The 23,653-nt window shown below is 38.4% G+C and overlaps 1 protein-coding gene across 2 annotated transcripts in view; it reads left to right on the top strand.

Moving 5' to 3' along the window:
* Positions 1 to 23,653, top strand: part of fbxo41 (F-box protein 41) — a 37,643-nt gene that overhangs the window by 175 nt on the left and 13,815 nt on the right. The window contains exons 1-4 of one of the 2 annotated variants that reach the window (XM_028018478.1): positions 27 to 153; positions 8,576 to 9,346; positions 10,798 to 11,027; positions 21,126 to 21,333. In XM_028018478.1, coding sequence (XP_027874279.1) covers positions 8,798 to 9,346; positions 10,798 to 11,027; positions 21,126 to 21,333 — 987 coding nt within the window. In that variant the 5' untranslated portion in view covers positions 27 to 153; positions 8,576 to 8,797. Of the gene's footprint in view, positions 1 to 26; positions 154 to 8,575; positions 9,347 to 10,797; positions 11,028 to 21,125; positions 21,334 to 23,653 lie in introns of those variants that run through there. The other variant, XM_028018477.1, reaches the window with a different exon arrangement.

Raw genomic sequence — 23,653 nt, 5'->3', positions numbered from 1 at the left:
TCCCTTCATCATTCACACCGGTGCAGGTTCTGTAAGTGTCGCTTCATTGACGCCGCCGGTGCGTCTGCTCATCGGTCTGATTTGCGTGGTCCTGTCCAGCGATGAGCCCAGAGCCGCTGCTAGGACCGGGAGAGAGAATCGGGTACACGCCAGGTTGTCGCCCTCCTTTTTTCCTCTGCCTCTCTCTTCTCCCGGGAGAGCTCAGCCGCTGCGAATCAGCATGGGTGTGAATTAACCTGCCTCCCGGCCTGCTTATGCGTTCTGTCATGACGGCGGCTTTCACTGCTGCTGTAGCATCAGTTTGGTGATGCCACTCGTCCACACCCACATGATCCGCTGCCTGTGATTGATCTGTGTGCAGTGCAGATATGAGGATCGATGATTTTTGTTACCGCTGGACGTGGCAGTGTTTACTGGGAGCCCTTTTAGCTGCTGTTAGTGTGTTCAGAGGGAACCGTGGCCGGTCCGCACGGCGGGACTTGATGCTGTATTTAGAATAATGGGCATTTTCTGTACAATATGTGCAAGTTTTACATGCCAGTTTTACAGTGCACTTTGTACACTGTATTTTCAGGCTATTTTGCTACTACTGTACACCCAAGATCATCGACATGGATAAAAAATAAGAATTAAAACGACTTAACATTCAAACAATAATACTCCCTTGGGACTCTTCACACTGTCCCAGTAAGCTATTGGCTGTTACGCTACAATGAAGAAGCTGCTGGAGTTTTGGGAACCATCATATGACTAACAGTGGGCCTTAAAGCTCTCTGTCGAAATCTCCTTTAACAAAAGTTGCAGTATTCCAGCAGAAAACGCAAGCAAACCTACAAATCATGCTTCAGTTCAGTGGTGGCATCTGATTTGGGCCATTTATTTACAACTGACAGATATAACCTGTCTGTCAGTTGTGACAAAGTTTTCATTTTATTTCAGAACTTGCAGTCAATGTTAAGTTGGAATACCTTCTGCTAGGAATAGGGAGAGAGTGTTTTATTTGTAATGTCCTGGACTGCACTGCATTTTATCCTGCTTCAGAATTTATATTGTTCTAGTATTTTGATTAGTTGTGGGGCAGCAGAAGGAGTGCCTTGCCCAAGGCGCCATTCATGCAAAAGCTTTAGTTCAAAGTCAAGGATGTTCATAAAGATGCTAATTTCAAGAGTTATTCACTGCACCATCAAAACTGGTGCTTCAAATAATTCCCCATAATGACGCATTTGGACAAATATTTTTCTCTCTCTTCACGAACAGCTGGATGTCTTGTAGCCAGCTGCATAAATCAAACTATGATGCTACGTTTAATTAAATTTATTGAAGCATCTCTAGCATAGCCACTTTTTTTTCTCACTTTAGACAGGAAAAATATAGCAGAAGCAAGATCTGAACCTCCTTGTGTACCTCTACAGTTGTTGCAATAATTATTTTATTGTTGGCATTATTTTCTGCCATCAATATACCCCTCTATATTTTTTCATCTGCTGACAGACCAATGCTGCCATGTATTTTATGCCAGCATAAAATACATGCTTTGACCTTTTTTATAAAATAGACCAAAGCAAGTAATCCACATTTGTAAAATAGAAGGAAAATAATACATGATTTCATGAATTCTTTACAAATATCTGAAAAGGGTCAATTATTTATTTAATTATTTACTTAAAATACTTAAAACAAACCCCTACATCTTGCTGAAAAGTTACTTCTAAAGTAGTTTTGTCTTATTTCAAGTTTACTAAGATATTTGCACTGGAAATGAGACCAAAAATACTTAGTTAGATTTTGTGTTTTTGCAGTGTACACAGGCAGCTCAGGACAAGCTAAGCTGCCCTAACGACAGAGAGGAAAGTTTTAAGCCTGGTCTTAAAAGTAGACATGCTGTCTGCCTCACAGACTAAAGGTTTGGAGCTGGTACCACAGGAGAGAAGCCAGATAACAAAAATATGTGCCTCCTAAACTACTTTTAGAGATTCTAGGAATCACCAGTAAGCCTGCAGTTTGAGAGTGAAGTGCTCTGTTACGTACATATGGAATAATCAGATCTTTGATGTATGATGGAGCTTGGTTATTATATGTAAGAGGGAGAGTCTGAAATTGCATTCTGGATTTAACAATGAGCAAATGAAGGGAAGCTAAAATAGGAGAAATATGATCTGCCTTTTTTATTGTCAGCAGAACTCTTGCTGCAGCATTTTGGATCAGCTACAGGCTTCTAACTGCATTTTGTGGACTTCCTGATAGTAAAGAATTACAATATTACAGCCCTCAAGTATAAAAATGCATCAATTAGTTTTTCAGCGTTACTCCTGAACAAAATATTTGTCATTTTGCCAATATTATGGAGGCAAAGGGACGTTCTAGAAACCTGTTTCTTAAGGGACTTGAATGGCAAATCCAAAAATAATACTTTGCTTTTTTACCAAAGGCCGATTTATACCATCTGGATTAAGTGATTGACTAAGCAGTTTATTTTTTTTGTCTTTTTGGTCCAAAGACAAGAATTTCTGTCATGTCAGGATTTAAAAGCATTAAGTTGCTAAAATGATACAAATGTCTACTCAGAAACTTGCAAAGTATACAGTATTTAGTCAGTAAATCAGTGTTAAGAGCTAACATTAAATACCAAGCTAATGAACAAACAGGCTAAATTCAATGACAATGTAGCATGTGAAAGTCAATCAATGACACCAGACAGAAATTTTCAGCAACCTAAAGATTCAGCTATGCTAATTGGACAGATGTTTGTAATTTTTCCCTACCAACCTCACAGAATAGGCATTTTAGTTTATTTCTATTGTGCAAGATAAAATCGCCCATAAGAGAAAATGACAGGACATGTCAGGGGAAATTCACTATTCAGTGAGTGTCAGTTGGTGGAAATGTTGTGCAAGCAATTCAGATTACATTTAGGCACACATTATTAATTGACATTAATAATACATACATTATAATACTGCTCTGGAGGATACTTTTCAGCTTTTATTGGATGAGGTTTATTGTGAGAACATATATAAGATAACAGTTCTTGTATTATCTTAACCAATTGTTTTATTTACTTGAAATCAATTATAAAAATAAATTATTGGGCTGTGAAGGGTTTCATTTCGAAACTGGAGATGCCAGTTGAGAAAATGGCTCAATTTGTGGGACGATGGTCGTGTCGCACCTCTCATAAACACCCGCCACCTCCGATGTTGCACTGCAACGTGCCAGTTGAGAGCTGCAGCATGTCTGGGTGAAGGCCTGGCATGCTAGCTGTGATGCACCTTGAGTCACTCTCCTTCTCACACCCCCAAACAAAACAAATCTGTGTCAGAGACCACTGGCTCGCAGAAATAAATCTTTACCCTGACTGCATGATGGAGCTGCAGAGGGAGAGAGAGAGAGAGAGAATACTGAGCAGAGACTGTGTGAAACAGAGAGGCATAGTTTTCTTTTACCAGTTTATTAGAAACCAAAGCTTTAGGCCTTTAGAAAAAAGGTAGATGGAGGGAGATGAATAATATGGGCTTCACAATACAGAAAACTGTAAAGAAGAAAGAACCTGCCTGGCTCAGCACTTACTCAGACAATAAAGCAACACTGCAAATGTTCTGGACACAGACGAGACGTATGAAAGCATTGTAGGGACAAATCAATGACAGCAACAACATGTAGCACTAACAAGCAATTTGGAATCTTCTGGGTGTTTTCTCTCTCCTTCATTTTATGATTTTTGCATTAACCTGTACCACTTGAGAATGAGAAAAAAGGTCCTCCTGTAAGACATGGAGATTTTTCAGCTGCTCAATGTTTGAATATAAAAATGTCTGATTAGTTTTTAGTGAAAAGCAAATGTAGCAAGGTTTGTTCATGGTGACAGTTTTTATTCTTTAGAAAGGTCTAGAATTCGAGAGAAATAATTTGCTAGCCATGAAATTTACATTTGGTCCAAGTTAATTTGGTCTATGGGTACATCTCTTATGCAAATACATTCTACTGCTCCAGACTTATATTATTGGTAAAAAGAATTTTGCATTGAGCGCTCAGAAAAAAAAAAAAACAACATCTTTGCGTTATGCTGGTGTAGATTCTAAGTTATCCACGACATGATAAGACCATTAGGAGCAAGATTTCTTTACAAAACAAGAGAATCCATGTGTAACGACAACCAAAAACTACATCAGCAAGAATACTTACTCTCACCCGTCAAGTATGGTGGTGGAGGTGTAATAATTTGGGACTCTTTCACAATCATGGGACTTGAGAATCATGCCGTCATTGATTTGACCCCAAACTCCTCTGTATATCGAGGTCACATTGTCTGCTGAAGCTTGGCCTGAATTGGGTTACCAACAGAACAACATCATTTTTCAAGCATAACAACAAATCTCTGACAGCAAGGCTGAAGAAAAAAATAAGAAAAATAAATAAATAATCAAGACACTCCCATAAACTCCCTTCCATTTGGTAGGATTCATTGAAATTAATAAAACTTTAATAAGCTGAAGCAATGCTTTAACGACATTGAGCAAACAGGAACTTCAAGTTCTTCCTTTAGGAGGTGTTTAGAAGTTATATCATGAGAGTACTTTGCTCTATACAGCTCTAGCCATTTTAGATTGATCTTTCTTCAACAAATAAGAACACAGTGGAATATTCGGCGATTCTTTTAACCTTGTAAAAACAAGAACCTTGCTGGATGATGGGGGAGTTGGTGGCCATCTCTAGTGTCTATCTGAAGCGGTCATTAGCCATCAAAGTAATGACCGCTTCACAAGCTAATGCCCTATGATGAACTAGTTTCCAGTCCATCATAGATTAATAAAGAGACACATTGAATGAACACGCATACACACAGACACATCCTTATATCAAAGAGCAGGTATCAAAGTTGTCACGTCTTAAACGTAGATATTTGGACTGTAGACAAAGGCAAAGAGCCCAGGAGAATATTTGGAACAAGCCTTGATCGGGATGAGAACCCTGGAAGGGAACAATGTTACCAACTCCACTACCATGCAGCCTTTTTTTTCATTATGGCCTGATGTACAATCCTACAATTTAAAAAAGGTTTACTTCCTTTTTATCAAGACTGTGGTTTTCTTCCATCTGTTTGTGCTGCCCAGCCTTGATCTCTTCTTTTATGTTCAGAAACCTTTCCTGGGTGTGATAAATGGATTGGGAGTCGACAGTTTTCCAGGTCACAGCCCTCATGTATGCACTCGCTGATAAAGAGACATTTACTGAACCTTTAATATTATCTGTGTCACTTGTGACCTTGCTCCAGGGAACAGGTTCCCCCTGCAAGTCTCTCTATATCTTGCTACATTTCATTGCTCTGTTTGACCATTAGATAGCTTGCAAATGTGGAGATATGATAGAGGAAGAAGAGATTACATCTCTGCAGGGAGCTTTAAACAATAGCTTCTCAATAAATATTGACAGAAGACCCCCTAAAAGGAGGATAGTTTATGGACATTTCTAATGGGGAGTCTTATAAGTTGAGAATATTGCTTGGCATTAGAGTATGTCCAAATATTAGACAAACATAACTGAACAAAATACACATACTGCGCTTCCTAATGCTGCACACTGTGGCACACAGAGGGAAGTCTTGCCTTACCACCAGGTGGCTGCTTTGGGGAGATTGTTTGTTTCACTTAGTGCTTGTTTGCATCTCAGATTAATGCTGCAGTACAACTGTCACTTTGACGTAGTTGCAAATCGGCCTGTGATCAGTGCAGAAAATGAGCATGGATCAGTTTTATTCCCTTTACTTTAGTTAAAGGAGAGAAAAGATTTCAATTTGTTTTAAAGCCAGTAAACGACTACTTGGTTCCAATCGAGTTAAACATTTTCTAGTTTTACATCAGTTTTATGATAGTGAATGCAACTTCGATGTCTGTTTCATGTATCTGTGCAAGAATAATTGGAACAGTGAGGGAAAATGCAAAAGCTTCTTCTGCATCATTTGTCATAACAGAAAGGAATACGGTGAACAATCCAGCTCTGTAATGGCTTTGCCTGCTGACTTCAGTTTGGTGAATAGGTCTGTGACATTCTGCCTGCTTAATAAGTGGGCACAGCTTGCCAGTTCTCTCCCCGATTCCGCCTTACCAGACGTCTAATAGTAGTCGCTGTGATTTCCGGGGATTTCCAGTCTAAGAATGGTCTGCATCTGTGACTTGTTATTAAACTTCTAATGGTGGCTGTTTTCCTCATTCACAGCTGCTGTAGGATGTAGAAGAGTTCGGACAAATCTCCACTGCTTCAGGCTTCAGTCTTAGATTGTAATTTCTACCCAGATGTAAAGTAGCCTATTTTAAAATAAAAACAGTGCATGCTGCACTATTTGGGCAGCAGTTCACAGACGGATATGAGGTCAAATATTTTTCAATGAAACGGTTCATGTACTAGAAACTGGGGGTATTTTGAGATGAGAATATTTTTCGTTCTTTAGTTTATTTTAAAGACAATCTTTTTCATGTGTCAGCTCTAATAAATATGGCTTATCCAGCATTTTCTTCATCACTGCTAAGTAAGGCTACTACCTCTATGCTTTGCTTTGTTTTAACCTGTAGAAAACAACCCTTACAACTTGATTGAGGTCGATACTATGTTGGATGTTACGGAACTCCACTTTATAACCAGTGAGCACTTTTAGAAAGAATGCTTGCAAATTTCTTTAAATTTTACATTTTAATTTTAAACAGTTTAAAATCTGTATTTATACATGCTGAAACAGTCAAATAAATTTGATAGTCGTCTCATTTTATATTAAAATGACAAAGATTGATGTTTTGTTGGTTCTTAGCAGCAGCTTAGATTGCTTATGTCTTGGTCTGGACTATCACACTACCTCGACCAAAAGCTGTTTGGCAAAGAGGATTTTTTTTTCATGGGTGTAACCCCAAACCTCAGCTCTACTGCTTGACCCACAAATGCATTTTCCTGGCAAATGTGGCGCCATATACAGGAAAATAAACAGGCCTTTCCTATATTTAGTGTCAAGAAACATTGTTACAACAAAGAAAAACAAACATTACCAGATAGACCAGAAATGTAATGTTCTGGCAGCTCTTTAAATAATCCTAATTTAAAGTAACATATGTGAGAAGGAGGAAAAAAAATGTTAAGTAAAGTTTTGTGAATGAAGAAGTGCTTGTTATTTGAGAAAAAGACAGTATTTTTACTTTCGAGAGTTGGTCATGTTATTTGTGTTTGTTTTCATTTTTCAATATGGGAATTTAAACACAGTGTAGAATTTACGACTCACAGAGAAGAGCAGATGGTTGCGAGTCAGATAATTTACACATTTAGGTTTTTGGTCTTAATATTATATTGTTTGACCTCAGAGACTCAACCCAGAAAAATGATGTCGGCATCAGTGAGCACTCTCCTTAATGGAGCCATTTTCATTTCCTGGACCTCTTAGAGTTTTCCTCTACATAGGAGGACAAAGTTCAGGAGCGTGATGTTTAACTCGAACTAAACCTCTTATGTTTCTGCTCTATTAAATGTGTGGACTGTTATCGACAATGATGACATAAAATGATATAAACAGTGACTAAACGACCTCTGGATGTTGCAGTTGTTTTAAGGACTGTTATTTATTTTCTCTTTTTGTTACTGTTTGCATATTTCTTGAGTTTGTGTTGTGAATAATAGCATTTAAATAGCTAAAACTGTGTTTAAACAGTGAAACAGTAACAGTATAAAAGATAGCACTGGTAAAAGGAAAAGTAAACTCTGTTTATTTACAAAAATAGAAATGAAGTTTTGTTTAAACAATAATAAGATAATATTAAGTGACAAGACAGCAACACCAATCAAAGGATATTAGTTGCAAGATAGTATTTTAACTTAAGATGCACCACAGAATATATTTTATAAGATTAAGACTAAAGCACAGAGAACTTGACAATTTCACACTTGACTTGTTGATTTTAAACTCAAAAACCCAATCTCTTTCAGCCAGTGAAAGCCAGAATCCTGAAAGAATCCTAACTCTACAGTTAGAGGTCATTTATTATATCAGGAGCAGAAGATGTCCCACCATACATGAGAGGTTTAAGAAGGTTAGATAAAAATGAAATGATTTGGAATTGACATTTTAAACTGTCTTTACATTTTATTTTAGTAGGTAGTGTGATTTGTCCAGTTAGCACTGTCAACTTTAAACATCAAGTGATTATTCCCTACAGATTACAGATCCTTACCTTAACTCTTACATTTACAAAAAGATACCAACAATTCCAAAACCAGAAGACTTCATGACAGAATTTAAAAACCTAAAAGACAAAAATTGCAACTTTGCTGTAAACATTAAGTTTATCTGATAACTACTGAAGTCAGCCTTTCAGCTTTTTTCAGCAGACAAAACGTCTTCAAGTCAGTATTCCAGTTTGTGCAATTTATGGTCAATGGAAACACATCTATCAATTAGGAAACAATTTGAACACTTAGGCTCTGACCAGTCCAGTTATCTGCCAGGACATCTCTAGCTGAACATATTCAGATTGTGCCTAATGTTATGAATGTGACTTGATGAAACTCTAACTGTGACTTGTGTTTTTTTGCCTCCATTCAGGTACTCAGGACCTCTAAAGTACAGAGACTGAATGTTCCCTCCCTGCTCAGTCATGTGACTGACCTGGCTCTTCCATTTTACGGTGGGATCTTTTCCTCCTCATGCTGACTAACCCAGTCTGCCCCGTTCTCACCATGAGAGTTCTGACCTCCGTGCCCTCATACTGGCGCTGCCGTCGTGCCGCATGAGCGCCTCCCTCCCCTCCAGCAGTTACTGCACGGAATGGCCTCTCTGGACCTGCCATACCGCTGTCCTCGCTGCGGGGAGCACAAGCGCTTCCGAAGCCTTTCGTCACTACGAGCCCACCTGGAGTACAACCACACATACGAGACCCTTTATGTCCTCTCCAAGTCCAACAGTGTATGTGACGCCGCCGCTCTGCTGCCCCTAGTGGCCGAGGGAGCTCTCCTCACGCCCGCCAACAACAACGACCCCTTCGAAGCGCTCCGGCCTTCGGCTCTGAAGGAGCGCCACTTTCCCTGCAGGGAGCTTCCCTGTGCCGACGACCTCAGCTTGACCCCAGCTAACTCCAACTCCGAGGCCAGGTACATTCCTAATGTGGAGTTCCCCCTGGGGGAGATCTTCATGAAGAAAGCGATGACATCCACGGATCCAGGCAGCCATGGAAACCCCAGCACTGCTGTGGCTGTGGCTGCGAATGTGGCTGCCAGTGCTGTAGAGGCGGCTTATGAGGAGGGCCTGGCGAGGCTGAAGGCGCGGGCGTTCGAGCGGCTGGAGCTGGACGAGAGGCTGGAGAAGTTGTCGGAGGAGGTAAGTGGGATTGCCGCTGTTATCAGAATAAACTTTATCAGCAGGAGGTGTATTAACAGGCTGACTCTGGTGGCCATGTACTTGCTCAAAGTGCAAGCCTGATTTCTGGAGGGGGTAATTGCAAAGTGCAGAAGCAATCAAGGGAAATACTTATCCCCCTCCCTCCTTAGGCTGGACATTAAACCGTCAACAACACTTCTCCTGACACTCTTCTGCTTTTAAAGAACCTTGAGCTCAGCAGCAGACATGAAACTAAGGAGCTCATTAGAGCCACAATCTGAATGTGATCCAGTCCTCCTGAAGGTAACAATCTTAGAACAGCTAATATGTTACATGTTAGAGACATAGCGTATCTACACCTTTAATGAGAAACTCTCTTAAACAAAGTGAATATGCAGGAAATTTGAAGAGTTTACCCAACCACCAGAAATGCATATTTTTTAGCCTGTGGGAAAGTAGATTTTCGATGTGAGCTCACTAAAACTCCTATTTATTTATTACTTTTGATTGTGTTATGTTTTTTTTGCAGAAGAAAGAAGCCTTCAGCTTCAATATTTCTGTAATTTGCCATACAACCAACAAGTAACATTTTTTAATGGACCTAAATACAGAATTGTAAGATGAAAGGAAAATGGGTTTTAAAATACTTCACAAATGGAATTCTGAAATGTTGTATATTTCACATCCCTGTTTTGTAGAACATTCACTGTGATTATAGCTGCTCTTTTGGTGTTTACTTTTTCACCTTTGCACATCTAGAGATTGAAATCTTTTGCCCATTCTTTCCAAAATATTTCAACCTCTGTCAGGTTTGATGGAGAATGCTGCAAACAGCAGTTTTCAAGTGTTGCCACAGATTCTTATTTGGATTTACATCTGGAGTGTGACTGGGCCATTCTAACACATGAATGTACTTTGAGCTAAAAAAATGTTGCCACTCTTGTTCTGCTGTAGGTGAACCTCTGCCCCAGTCTCAAGTGTTTTGCAGCCATTAGAATGTTTTCTCTCGGGATTGTCCTCTGTTAAGCTCTGTCCATTTTTTTAAAATCAACTCCAACCACCATTTCTTTCTTTGAATAAAAGAAATGAATAAAAGCATCCCCAAAGCATGATACAGCCACCTCCATGTCTTAAACATGCATGTAGTCCAATACAGTTAAGGTTGGATCTCCTCGGATCAGGACACAATCTTCCACATATTTGCTTGAGGAAATAAAACTATTTATGGTCTTCTTTCAACAACAAATTGCATGACTACATTAAATTGATTGCACCTTAAAACTGTAAATCAATTCCATATTTGTGAGATGCTTCCTAGCAGAAGTCCTTAATTCTTGATGGCTACTTTGCATTAGTTTGTTTGCATATTATGCTGAGGCTCTTTTTTTTTCAGTATGCAAATTTCAAAAGGACATGAAGCAGCTGAAACTGTCGGCCTTCTTGTTCTGTAGGTGGAGCAGAAAATAGCGGCCCGTGTAGGCCGTCTCCAGGCGGAGCTGGAGAGGAAGAGCTCTGAGCTGGAGAGGGCCAAGCAGGAGAGCGAGCGGCTGAGCCAGGAGAAACAGGACCTGGAGGACAAGGCCTCTGAGCTCTCTCGGCAGGTGGACGTCTCCGTGGAAATGCTGGCCAACCTCAAGCAGGATCTGGTGAACAAGGAGGCGGAGCTAAACCACAAACAGCAGTGAGAGGAATTTCAGTTTTCAAAGATTTCATTTGCAACAAAGTCAGTTTGTCTTATTTTGTACAATAGTATTTTTTTTCTTCTAAATTTTACATGGATCGCACTAAATAGGCTGCGAAAGACTGGCAATCTGTCCAGGGTGTACCCTGCCTCTCGCCCGAAATATTCACTGAAGATAGGCACCGGCACCCTTCCTGACCCCACTAGGGACAAGGTTTACAGAAAATGGATGGATTCAGTAAATAGGAACATTTTAAAGAATTGTTGGACAAAATGGCACCTTATTGCATATGATCACTAACACTAATGGGAGTTACCAGTTGTGTGGGCGAGCTCCTGATTTACAGCCACAGCTGCTACCTGCTCATTTCAAATGAAGACCAAAGCAGACTGCTGCTTTACAAATTAGTGCACAAACAAGTGGAGTTGTTAATAACAAGGAGCTTGTAATTTACCAACAACACTATAAAAGCCTTTCCTCTTGGTGCAGCACAGGCCATATTAGCATGAAATGGCACAGTTGATTATTGTGGGGAAAGCTCATATTAAAACAGAACATTAATCAGGACAAATCTGATTTCAAAAAAGCCAATCAGGCTTCTCTCTCTCAGTACATTAATTTACATACAGTTGTGTTCTTGTTTTTGTGTTTTTTTCATGGTTAATTGGAGACAAACTAGACAAATAACATTGTGGAAATCTACAGAGCCAGAAACAGAGATCTAGCACAAAATAAATTTTCAATAATCAGGCTTTATCTTAATATACCATGAACTTTATGAAACATAATAATAAAAGATGTAATAAGTTTTAACGTTATAAGTACAAACAAAGACTCGGACTCTAACCCTGTTTTCAACAGCAGGATGAAAAAAAAAAAACAGAGCAGCTGTCCTGCTGCAAATGTTAGTACAAATCTGTGTCATTAATAATCACAAAGGGTGACAACACCTAACTGAACAAATCAGAAGATTATTAAATGCCAAGCAAAAACAAACAACAAACTGAAAGATGATACGGTATGAACCTGCATGTGCAAAAGCATTCTTTAGTTTCCAGTGATTTCTGGAGCAGCCATTTAACCACATCTTGCTAGAGAAAGTCCTCACCGCAGGCTACTGTTTTAGGCTTAAAATAAACACAGTACATGTGACTGGGAGCAGATGAAGTTGGAGACAGCCTAAAATAAAGCAGGCAGAAATCAGAATCAAAGTCATTACACAAAGAGCTACAGTACGTACCAGTTTTCAACCGAAACTTTTGTTAATTTTTTTGCAAGCCACACAGTGATAGCATGTAATGGTGCCTTGACAACTCCATGAGTCCGTCTGTTGCACAGCAGCCTGCAACCTCCTAAGTTTTTCAGTTTTTTTTCTTCCTCCTTCTGTAAGATTATAGGCCAAACAGTAGCTTTCACAAAACCCCAAAAAAGCCTGATTCAAACCTTTTTCCTTCAGAAATAAGTAAACATAATATATCTGACTCTTGAAACTCTGTAACTTTTGCTGGACTGTTTCATTTGTCACAGGTGAGTGAGTGATGTGCTTAAGAGTGTTAGTGGAGACTAAGTTCCCAGTGGATTTAATTAAGATGGAATTAAGAAAACTTGACAGAAACTGCAAAAGACATGAACCTTCAGCATGACAAAGACCCTAAACATACAGCTGAAATTTCAATGCAATGGTTCAGATTGAGACATAGTTGTGTGTTAAAATGGCCTAGTCAAATATCCAGACCTAAAAGGAATTAGAAATCTGTGGCAAGACTTATACATTGATGTCCACAGATGATCAATTTTCAGTCTGGTTGTTTTTAATTGAAGAACCCCGCAAACCATTCAGACACATATCCCAAAACGCTTGCAGCTTCTGTAAGGTTCTGTAAAGTGTTGACTCAACTTAGGCTTTGTGTTGCACAATTAGCCAAACAATAATGGTACAATGTGTTGCACCTTTATTGGCACCCTGTTTAAAGAAAGGGTAAAAATAAACAAATCAGTTCAGTTGTATTATCTCACACTAATTAACTTTAACACGCTGTCTTTATTTTTTTCCACAATGCCTTCCTACAGGCAATGTTATCCTCCAAAGAAAGACTTGTTCCCCTTGTTTCTCTCACCTTACCCTTGTTGATGTTTTAATTCAGCAGATGAGTGTTGCATCTGTCCTCTCCTCTTGTACACCAGTGCCCTTCAGGACCGTTCAGGTACTGATTGGATGGTTGGAAAGAAGCAGCTGGGCAGGTAGCAGCAAATTCATCCCACTACATCCTCCCAGTCTCTTCATAAAGCTGCCAAGCTCCTTCATGAACTAGCGCCACTTCTGCTCTGTAAATGGACTTGGACGTAAATCATGGCATTATGAAGCAAGTTGAACGTGATTTGGAGCTGTCTGGCAGTCTGGCACTGAAAGTGAGAGCTGAAATGCTTTCAGAGCTTTTATTGAAATTAATCCCAGACTGATTTATTGTTTGTTTCCAGACACTGATGTTATTTTTAGTTGCAACCTATAAGCTGTGCAAAAAAATGTTTTTACCAGAGAGTAAGTCTTGTAACCTTCTCCATCCGATCCATTATGTTTGTTAAGAAACAAACAGAATTACATTTATGTCTTATCTAGACTAATTGATCAGAGATCTTGTGACTGATGTTCAAACACTGATATTAGTAAAGCCCTCACCTCTGTTCGTTGATTGTTGGCCTTAAATGCAGACAAAACCTTGGAGTGTACATAGCTACATACAGGTACGAAGAGAACAGGTGGAGGAGAAGAGACAGGAATGGAAGGAACCAATGAAGAACAATGAAAACTGATGAGTTTATATAGAGAAGGAAAGACTAGAGATTGACATTGAAAGTAGGTGAATTAATCGGGATGTATGTGAAGCAGCAGTGGCAGAATGACAGCAGGAGACTTGAGGGAGGAGTAAAAAAGAATACAAAGTGTCTGAACTAAGACTCAACAAGAACCACAAATCTAGGGAAAAAATAAGAACAACACTAAACTGAGAGAAATAAATTTAAATGAACAAAGGCCTGAACAGAAGAATAAATCAAGAAACCAAACACAAAGGAAGGAACTGATATGGAAACACCTAATGCATAATGAACACTGAGAATGTAACCGAGGATGACAAGACCAAGAGAACGTAGTTAAACCAGAAATTTACACATATTGAATAAAAAAACTTTTTTTTTTTCATTGTACAAAGTTAAATTAGACCAAACATCTCATGATTTAGGTCAGTTAAAATTACCAAAATTATCTCTATGTTCTAAATTACACAATAATGAGAAAACAAATATATTAGAGATTTATTTATTAGTGGCTTCCACCTTGCTTTGCTGAGTGGCCTTTTTGCTCATGTAAGTATAAGACACATTTTATAGTTTATAATGGCGCCGTCTCCAGCTTCAGCAGGAGACGAGGTTTTTGACTTTTGTTTTGGGGTCAGTTTAAACATTTCTGACCAAAGCATTTTTAATCTCTGGGTCACAGAACCAGACTCCACTCTTGCTCACAATTTGCCTGATTTCTTTTGACTTTCTCCTTGAACATGGTCAATGTATTTGTATACCACTTCATGTAGTCCAATGAACTCCAAAGTACTTTACACTATATTAACTCATTCACCCTACCATGCACACAATGTGATAAGCTACTATATTATAGCCACAGCTGCTGCCTTGGGGCTGTCTGACAGAAACCAGCCTGCCATGCACCAGTGCCACCGGGTGTGTGAAGTGTCTTACCCAAGAACACATGTTTTCTTGTGTCAAACAAGAAAGCACGTGTTTCCTTAAAATACATCCACAGCTGTGTGTCCAATCAACTCAAATGTCAATTAGTCTACTAGAAGTTTCCAAAAGCATACTTTCATAATAGTAATAATAAAATACTGTTTTCTATTTTATTGATAAATTAAAAATTGAGTTCTCTCAAAAATAAGAGGGAGATCCTCCAGGTTGTGAAACAGAGGCATTTAGAAATAAAACCTAAGTGAAAAAGAAATGTCTTACCTTTCTAAAAAACTAAGTCTAAAAGACATTTTTACATGTCAAACCATGGCTCCTTTCATTTTTATCTCTTTCTTGACTTTTCTGCATATAGAAATATAGAAGTGCTTCCTATCATAAAATGCTCCATTTTTATTCAAACAGCTGTTTCAAAAACTAATAACATGCACACAAAAAAATCAGGTTAAACTGCTGAAACATTCTGTACAAACACAGCTCCACACATCACTACGCTGTGTCTAGAAATAATGCATGCATTGGCTATTTACCAACCCTCACTAATGGCATTGTTAAATACCATGTAGATAACAAACAGACATTCAAATGAACACATTGCATTAGTGCCTATTGATGATTAATAGAAGGCTATAATTATCAGTATCAGATAGCAGATAGTGGTGTCATCTGTTGACTACAAAAAATTGTTTGGTTTATAAAATGCCAGTAGTCAAAGATGGCTGTTACTTTTTGACAGTGTGAAGCATCCAGCCAGCTTGGTTTCTTAAGAAACTTTATTAATATCAACACATTGATCAGCTTGAGCTTTGGAGATTCCTGGGTTATTTGTGAACATCATAGGAAACCTTTTGGTTTGTGGTGACTGTTTAGTTGAGAAGGCTGGAACCTGGATTTCAGCATCTCTGATTCAACACCTGAATCAAATGAATGGTTCATTACTCAGCCTCTGCTGGGCTGAAAGATGGTCCAGGCGTGTTGGAGAAGGAACGCATATGAAACCTTGAACAAGTCCGACTTAAAAACATTCCACCATTTCAAAAGAAAAAGGGATGGACAAATATTCAGTCACAATGATGAAAGGAACTTAATGATGTATTCAAAATGCGTACTTGTGTGGACCCTGTGTGGATTAGAGGAATGTTGCAATAAATCCAAACTTGTTCACCAAATTCTTGTTTTTAATAATTCTAGAAGTTGTAGCTTGTTAAATCATTGCACCCTGAAAAACGACCTGTTGATTTCGGTTTATGCACAGATGAGTATATTAAAAAAAAATCCTCCTGCTAATACTTTAACAACAGGACTGTTCCTGTGCAAACTTTAGCTAAGACGTGAATAGGCTACCTAAATAGTGCTTAAGCACTTTTTTCATGTCAAAACTATCTGTGAGACAGAAAATACATGACACCTGCCACTTTAAATGTTACATTTAATTGTCATTTCTAGATACAGGAAATCATACATAGAATTTTCTTATGTATTTGAATGAGATCAGCTTTTATTTCTCTTATGAAATGTAAAGCTGCTGCTCACATGTTTTCTGGCTGAATCAGAGTGAAATTTGTGAAACTATTTCCTTAAAATCCTTTCCTTAAAATCCTATCCAAAGCAACCTCTTCTCCAGCATGCACACACACGCCCCACACACGGACACACACACATATCATGTGTCTGTGTCTCTGAGGAAAAGCTGGCAGTGAAACAGGGAGCTTATTCAGGCTCTAAAGTACATCATAGGTCTGAGGTGGAAAAAGGGCATCACAGTTAGAAAATTTACTGCCAGCCCAATGGCTAGGCAGACTCCAATGAGCTGACTGCCTTTGAATAACACAGTCAAACATTTTCTTTGACTCGTCCCAATGTTTGTCAAGATCACGAAGATATCAGCGGCTGCTAAGGCCCTCAGAAACTCCAAACAGGAGTAATGTTTCACATTAGAGGTCTAGCTTTTGTGACTTTCGCATTCACAAATGGCTTTCTCAAACTGAATTTTGCCTTCAGCAGCACTAAGAATAAAATGACATCCGTCTGATCATTTGTCCCGAGCTTAAAACCTTTGTAGGTAATGATGATGAGCAGGCACAATGCCTCACGCAAAGTTGCTCATTTATTACTTTGTATGCAGATAACATTGTAGAGAGATTCATTCACAGAACAATTATGCACCACAAACAGCTCTTTAAATACTCACTGTATATACATAATTAAGATAAAACTCCCTGGGATGAAAACAAACGGAAGTTGCTCGGGCGTGGCTGTTAACTGGCTTAATAACAGCTGGAAAAAATAAGAACAGCTTGAATCATTAAAAAACTAGGGCTTGCGGACAAATGAAAATGCTGAAACATCTTAATTTCAGCCTTTAAAATTTTCCCTCAAATCAGCTCATTTTATCTGTCTTTGTAATTTGCTGGATGATCAAAATCTGTTCAAGCAAAACCCATCACTGGTTATAATTGGATATAATTGAATCAATAAATAAACAATTAGAACTATTATAGACGAACAACTATTAGAAAATATTGGCTCCAATCCACTAAGATATGACCCTCTGCCTGACTTAACAGACTTCTCACTGTGAGCAGTTTTTTTTTTTTTAGAGAAGCAGCCAAGAGGTCTATGGTAACTCCAGACAAGTTGCAGAGATCTGTGAACATTACAGCTGCTGGTTGTGAAATCTGACCTTTATGGAAAAGTGGCACAAAAGAAGCCTTTCTTGAAAGAAAACGACTGTGTACAAACCATGTAGGCTGCACAACAAATGTGTGGAGGAAGGTGCTCTTGTCAGATAAGAACAAATTTCAATTTTGGGGTATCTTGTCAAAGGCTATGTGTGTTGGAAAACTACAATTTCACATATCATCAAACACAACATCCCTATGGTTCAACATGGTGGTGGCAGCACTATGATGTAGGAATTCCTTTCTCCCTCAGAAACATGGAATGGATTTGAAATTGGAAAGAAGGAAAATGAAAAATATAGCTCAAGGGTCATTATTCACTGCAATTCAGTAGTGATCCATAACAAATAACTACTGAACTGCAGTGAATAAATTGTAGTTTATCTTTACGGAAAGTATTGCCCAAACCTAATTAGTCCCAAAGAAACAAATTCTTCTCTTTTAACAGAAGAATTCGTTTTGCAGATGTCTTCACTGTTTTCTTTAGGAATATTTGGAAAGGTTTTCATTATTAAAAATATTAGTCATTAATTATTTGTGGAAGAATATTATGAATATACTATTAGGTATCAATGGGCCTCATTTAATCACCCTTTTTATCTGCAGGTATATTACTGTATCTGGAGTGCGCAATAGTCATGACAGTCTTAAGGGAATGTTCTGTGAACAGCAAGTATTTGTATTCTGACAGTACAGTCCGGTTTTCTGTCGAGATGAAGGCACTTATGATCGTATTTGATGGATTTCTCAGACTGAAGTGAATGGATGGCTTGGTCGATATTGGTCTACATTTAGATGAGGATTTATGAGCAGAGGGACCGTGTGTGTCTGTGGCTAGCAATAAGAAGCTAATTCGAGTGTCCTACAAGTTTTGTAAAGCTATTTGAAAAGTGAGGAAAAGAAAAAGAATGGATAACTTTGTCTTTTTTGGGGGATTTATTTTTCCAGTTCTCATTTTTAGGATTAATGTGTAAGGCAGAAGTAACATAAGCCACAAATATTCTGATGTTATTGAGTCACAAGGCAGACATACAGTATGGCAGTGTTTCAGGTGCATAAGACGGGGTGAACATGTGTTTAGATGTATTTCAGAGATCTGTGTGAATATTGCTGAGATAAAACTGTTCATACGTCATCATAAAATATCTGTGTTTGTATAGAAATATGGATTAAAACAGGAAGACTGCACCTCCCATCATTTCTTTTCTTTTACTGACAAACATCCTGTTTTTTCTGCTTCCACATGACTGCAGATTTTCACCTGTTGTTTCAGACGCTGCAGTATGTTCTTTTTTCCTTCCCAGTCATTGTTCTCTTTGCCTTAGCTGACACAATCCACTGTCTCTCACCCTCTGCTTTCTCACATATTATTTTTGCATAGGGATAAAAAAAACCCCCACAATATTCTATTTTCTCCCTTCCTGGATACAATAAAATAAGGTCAACCAATATTACCGGTAAATTGTCAACAGTATGAACGGTTTTATGCTGTTAAAGTATTATGTCTGCCAGACATTTCATCCTTTCATTCTGTAAGAGGAGGAAACAGTCTAATGTATTGGTTGCTCCTGTTATCGTCATATGAAGCAAATTTCTGATACAGTTGAATAATTAATGAAGACAAGCTGCATGAATATGCTGATGCCAAAGCACAAAATGCTTTCACTTACTGGTTACTGCCAAAAACGTTTTTTTCTATGTTTCCTCATACAGCTCTATGCTGCTTTCTTTGGTTTACATAAATGAGGTGAATGATTTGTCCCTGTTCTTATACTAGAATTTTTAAATAACATAAAATAAAATGCCTGACAAATGAGGCAGCATTCTGTTTACCTACATTAGATGTACTTCATTCTGGCTGCTTGTCAAAAAAAACTGTTAGATTTGCTAATTGTGCTCACTAACCAATCTGACTAGGCAACACTAGTTGATAATGATGTATTTCTCTATATTTTCAAACTATCACTGCCAGAAATTTGGAAAATGTCAATTTGGTGAAATACAAACAATATGACTTGGGATACATAAACAAATAATTAAAAAGTCTTACTGTCGTAGGTTCATAGCAGACATAGACTGCAAGTAATGAGTAGTTTGTCCAGCCACTGGAAAGAAAGAAAATCATTATGTCCATCTCAACAATCAGGTATTATTGAATTCTGACTGATGTCTGTTGTATTTTCATAATGATATGACCAACTCACACCTCACCAAAGTTTTGCAGTCATTGCCTGAATGCATGGTACCTAGTTTGGAAACTTTTATTCCATTTCTGCACACTATGCTTAATTTGTGCAGTGGTAATGATGAATTTGTGATGAACCGTGGAGCCCTTATTTATATGGTTTAATATCTTTTTAGCAGTTGTGTGTCTGACATATTTTAGAAGACTGAAAGACGCACAAATAAAATGCTATAACTGCTGCTGTCATTAGTCCTACCAAGCAAGGCAGCCTGTTAGATTTTTAGGTTATTTGTGTGACTGACTCTTTGACTGGCCAATCTGAATTCTGACTTCAAGATTGATTTTTCTGAATCAGGCATTCTGACAAACTTTACTTTTTTTCTTCCACTTAAGTTTCCTTTAGTATGCTTGGATGCATCACATGGATAGACAGCTAATTTAACAATTACCTTTTCCTGGTTGCAATTTTCTCCCTAATTGTCTCAACCATAACATTGCATTAATGTATTAAAGACGTTGTTTTGTTTTTTTTATTGGTGGTATGTAATATTCTAAAATTACAACAAATTATTTTCAATTGTTGTAAGCCATAGCTATCAAAATTGCCATAAATATAATTTGAAAAATGTCACCCTGTCTAAAATAAATACTTAAGTTTCAGTCTTTAAATTGACCCACTGAAATAAATTTACTTATTTAAGATTGAATAAAAATGCATCTGCATTTTCTCACCATGTGAAACCTCAAAGGGCAATTTTTAGTGAAAGCAAAAAAGAAAAACCCTTCTTAAACAGTTCACTGTCATTTCATTTGCTGATTCATTGTTTTGTAATGCAGCTTTTACGTCTAGCTGACTGTCAGCTACCTTGACTAATTTTGGATTCACAATTCTTGTCATCTGTGCCTGGAGAGGAGTAAAGTTAACTGTGCCAGACACCAAACTATTTTTATCTCTAAATGTCCCCATTCCAGAAAGGTTTATTATGCGTGTTGCTGCTGCTGAGGAGTAGATTCTGGGATGTATGATGTTTCGATGCACTGACTGATGGATTTCGGCTAAACGTAAACAATCCAAACTAATGACCATCATGCTCACAAACAAATACACTTCTGGCCCAGTTTTCTTTTAATGGCTGGGACATTTTCAGTGACTCCTTTTTCATCTTCAGGTGAATTCTGTGCAGTAGCTCTTCTGCACAGAAAAGAAATGCATCTGTCTACATTTCAACATCTTAAAAGAAAATATACCAAACAAGTATAGTAAAGATTATCTGTTTATCACATTGGAAGAGTCGACTAAATGTTTAAATAATGCGGTGCCACAACGACAAATTGTTGTTGCTCCAGTTGTATCCACTTAGAGTATCTGGGATTTACTAGGACAGCTGCTTCTGCCCTCACACTTCTGTCCCATTGGGAAATAGCTTCTAGTTTAAAGACTGTCCTTATAAAACTGCCTCCTTCCACCGTGTGTGCAGGGAAGTTTCCCAGATTGACCAGTTCCTTCAGGAGACGGCGGCGCGGGAAGCCAATGCTAAGGTCCGCCTGCAGCAGTTCATTGAGGAGCTTCTGGACCGAGCTGACCGTGCTGAGAAACAGCTGCAGATCATCAGCAGCTGTGGCACCACACCGAACGGCAGCTTAGGACGCTGCAGTCTGCAGGCCTCGAAGGGCACTGGGCGCCAGGTTCGGATCTTTCGACATATTTTTAGTTTGTTTTGGTTCCGTTTTAAATGTGTTTGAGGGGTAAATAAAATAGCTAGAGTCGTAGAGATCAAATTCATCGGGAATGCTGAACTGTCAATCTTTGCCTCAAAACACACATATGCATTTTTTATTTATACAGTAATGCCAATTTGAATTAATGAGGCTAGTCACAGACATAGTTTGCTTTTTAAACCTGCAGGTCTTCAGATCTCCTAAAGTGAAAGATCAGGGAGGTTTTTGGGTTAAGTTCCTCCAACAGGAGTCCCCAGATGATCTTTTGATCAGCTGATGCTTCCTGAACAAGGAGACTACAGAAACAGGAAGCATGATCCTTGTCTGCTTATCATTCAGCACCACATCAGTCAGAACATCGAGTCTCTGCTGCAATTTATCCTTACCAGAGAGTGTAATGCACAAAGAGGAGCCTCTGCAGCTTCAGACTGACATCCAGCTCTTTTGTCTCCAGGCTCAGGGCTTGAACTATGCCACTCTCCCCTTGTGTTTTGCCTTATTACACAACGATGCAAAAAAGAAAGAAAAAAAACCCAAATAATACCCAAAAGGTCGATCTTAAAATGACACCTTTTTAAATTATTATCCAACACCTGTGGATAAAGAGGTGACCTGCTTCATATTCTGCAAATGTGTGTGCTGCCATGGAAACTAACTCCTGCTTTCCATCAAGGTTTTAACAGGATTTTTAATCAGATGTGCTTCAGATCTGCCTGAGACTAAATTTTCTCTTAGACTCTGTGTGAAAATCCTTTACTTCAAAGACCATCAGTGACTGTACAGAGGCATTATTAATCCCTGACTTAGTGCAATGTTTTACAATTGTTCATGATGCGCAGAAACTGACAAATTTGTTGTCATCCCTTGTAAAGGTGCAAATTAATCCTTAAATTATGTTTCTCTTTTCTCGCTGCAGCATACTTCCACAGTTTTTTTCCCTAACCTTTAATTTGTAAATTTGATCAAGCAATTTCCAAATATCCATATAACTGCTCCATATACTAATTTACAACCACCTCAAATTAAAAAGTTAAACTATATATATATTAATTTATTAAGCAATTTCTTTGCATTCACAGCTATATTTGCATCCTTTAGTTAAACATTCTAAAAGATAATTTAACAAAAGTGCCTAGTGGAATACTTATGAATCCCTTTAAACAAATGTATATTTTTATTGATGTCTTACACAAGACAAATTGTTTTTTTGGAGACATGGCAGCAAAGTGCTTTTTCCCTCCTACCATAACAAATGTAAACGTGTTAAAAGTTTTCTAAACTCTAATGGGACTTCAATTTCTTTAGCAACAAATGGTCCAGGGCTATTTGCCATAAAATAAATGATGAATGTGTGGCACATATTGCTTGCTGCCAGGTACAATATGAAATGTGTGATGCTTTGTTTCTCCTCCAGAAGCTCTGGGAACCTTGTGCATGGCATTATGAGCTCTTTGAATCATCAGGACATTTTAAATCACAATCTGATGGACTCTACAAGCAAGCTATTATATGTTGTTACCATATTTTTCAATAAGTTCATGATCCAAAACATATGGTTAAAGCAATACCGTTATGGTTCACTGGTGAACCTTTTTCCAAGGCCATCCCAGTTCTAAAACCTAGGTCTTATTGAAAAACTAGTGATCTGAATTTAAGAGAAAAGAGCATAGTGGTATTTTCAGCTAAATAAAAGCTCAGATAACCTGTAAACGCCTGCTACTTACATTTCCAGGATTGAAAAGTTTCACTTCTGTTACCATATTCATTCAGAAATGCCACGTTACCCATTTTTGATCAATACTGTTTGTGATCAATGCAGCCTACATTTAGCTGCATTGTGTTAAAAGTTGAGATATCTCAGTTTCGTGTTTGCATGCATGTGCAGTGCTGTCTGACTTTGAAAAATCAGCATGACGAGCATAAGTGCGGAGTAAAGCTCAAACTGTCTGACACCTTGTAACGCAGTGAATGGGAAGCCTGGAGATGTTACCCAGGCAGCCACCCACCCTCACAGCCTCTCTTCCTCCCTCCATCCGGTGGCAGCGGGGTCGCCCTCATCTCCGAGGAGACGGGTCTCTCAGCCAAAGACTTATTTGAGGGCTGACACTCAGAGTGGACTTGTTTCCGGCTCTCTCTGATTTTAATTCCAGGCTGATTTGAAGTGTTTTCTCACAGAAAACAAAGGGAACACAACTTGAATCAAATGTCAGCGTTTGCTGAAATTTCTTTGAAGCGGAAACATACTCAAATTTCATCCACACCGCTATAGATGAATGCATTAGTATTT

Source organism: Xiphophorus couchianus, chromosome 5 (genome assembly GCF_001444195.1).
Source record: "Xiphophorus couchianus chromosome 5, X_couchianus-1.0, whole genome shotgun sequence".
Classification (NCBI taxonomy): domain Eukaryota; kingdom Metazoa; phylum Chordata; class Actinopteri; order Cyprinodontiformes; family Poeciliidae; genus Xiphophorus; species Xiphophorus couchianus.
This window is presented reverse-complemented; position numbering and strand designations above follow the sequence as displayed.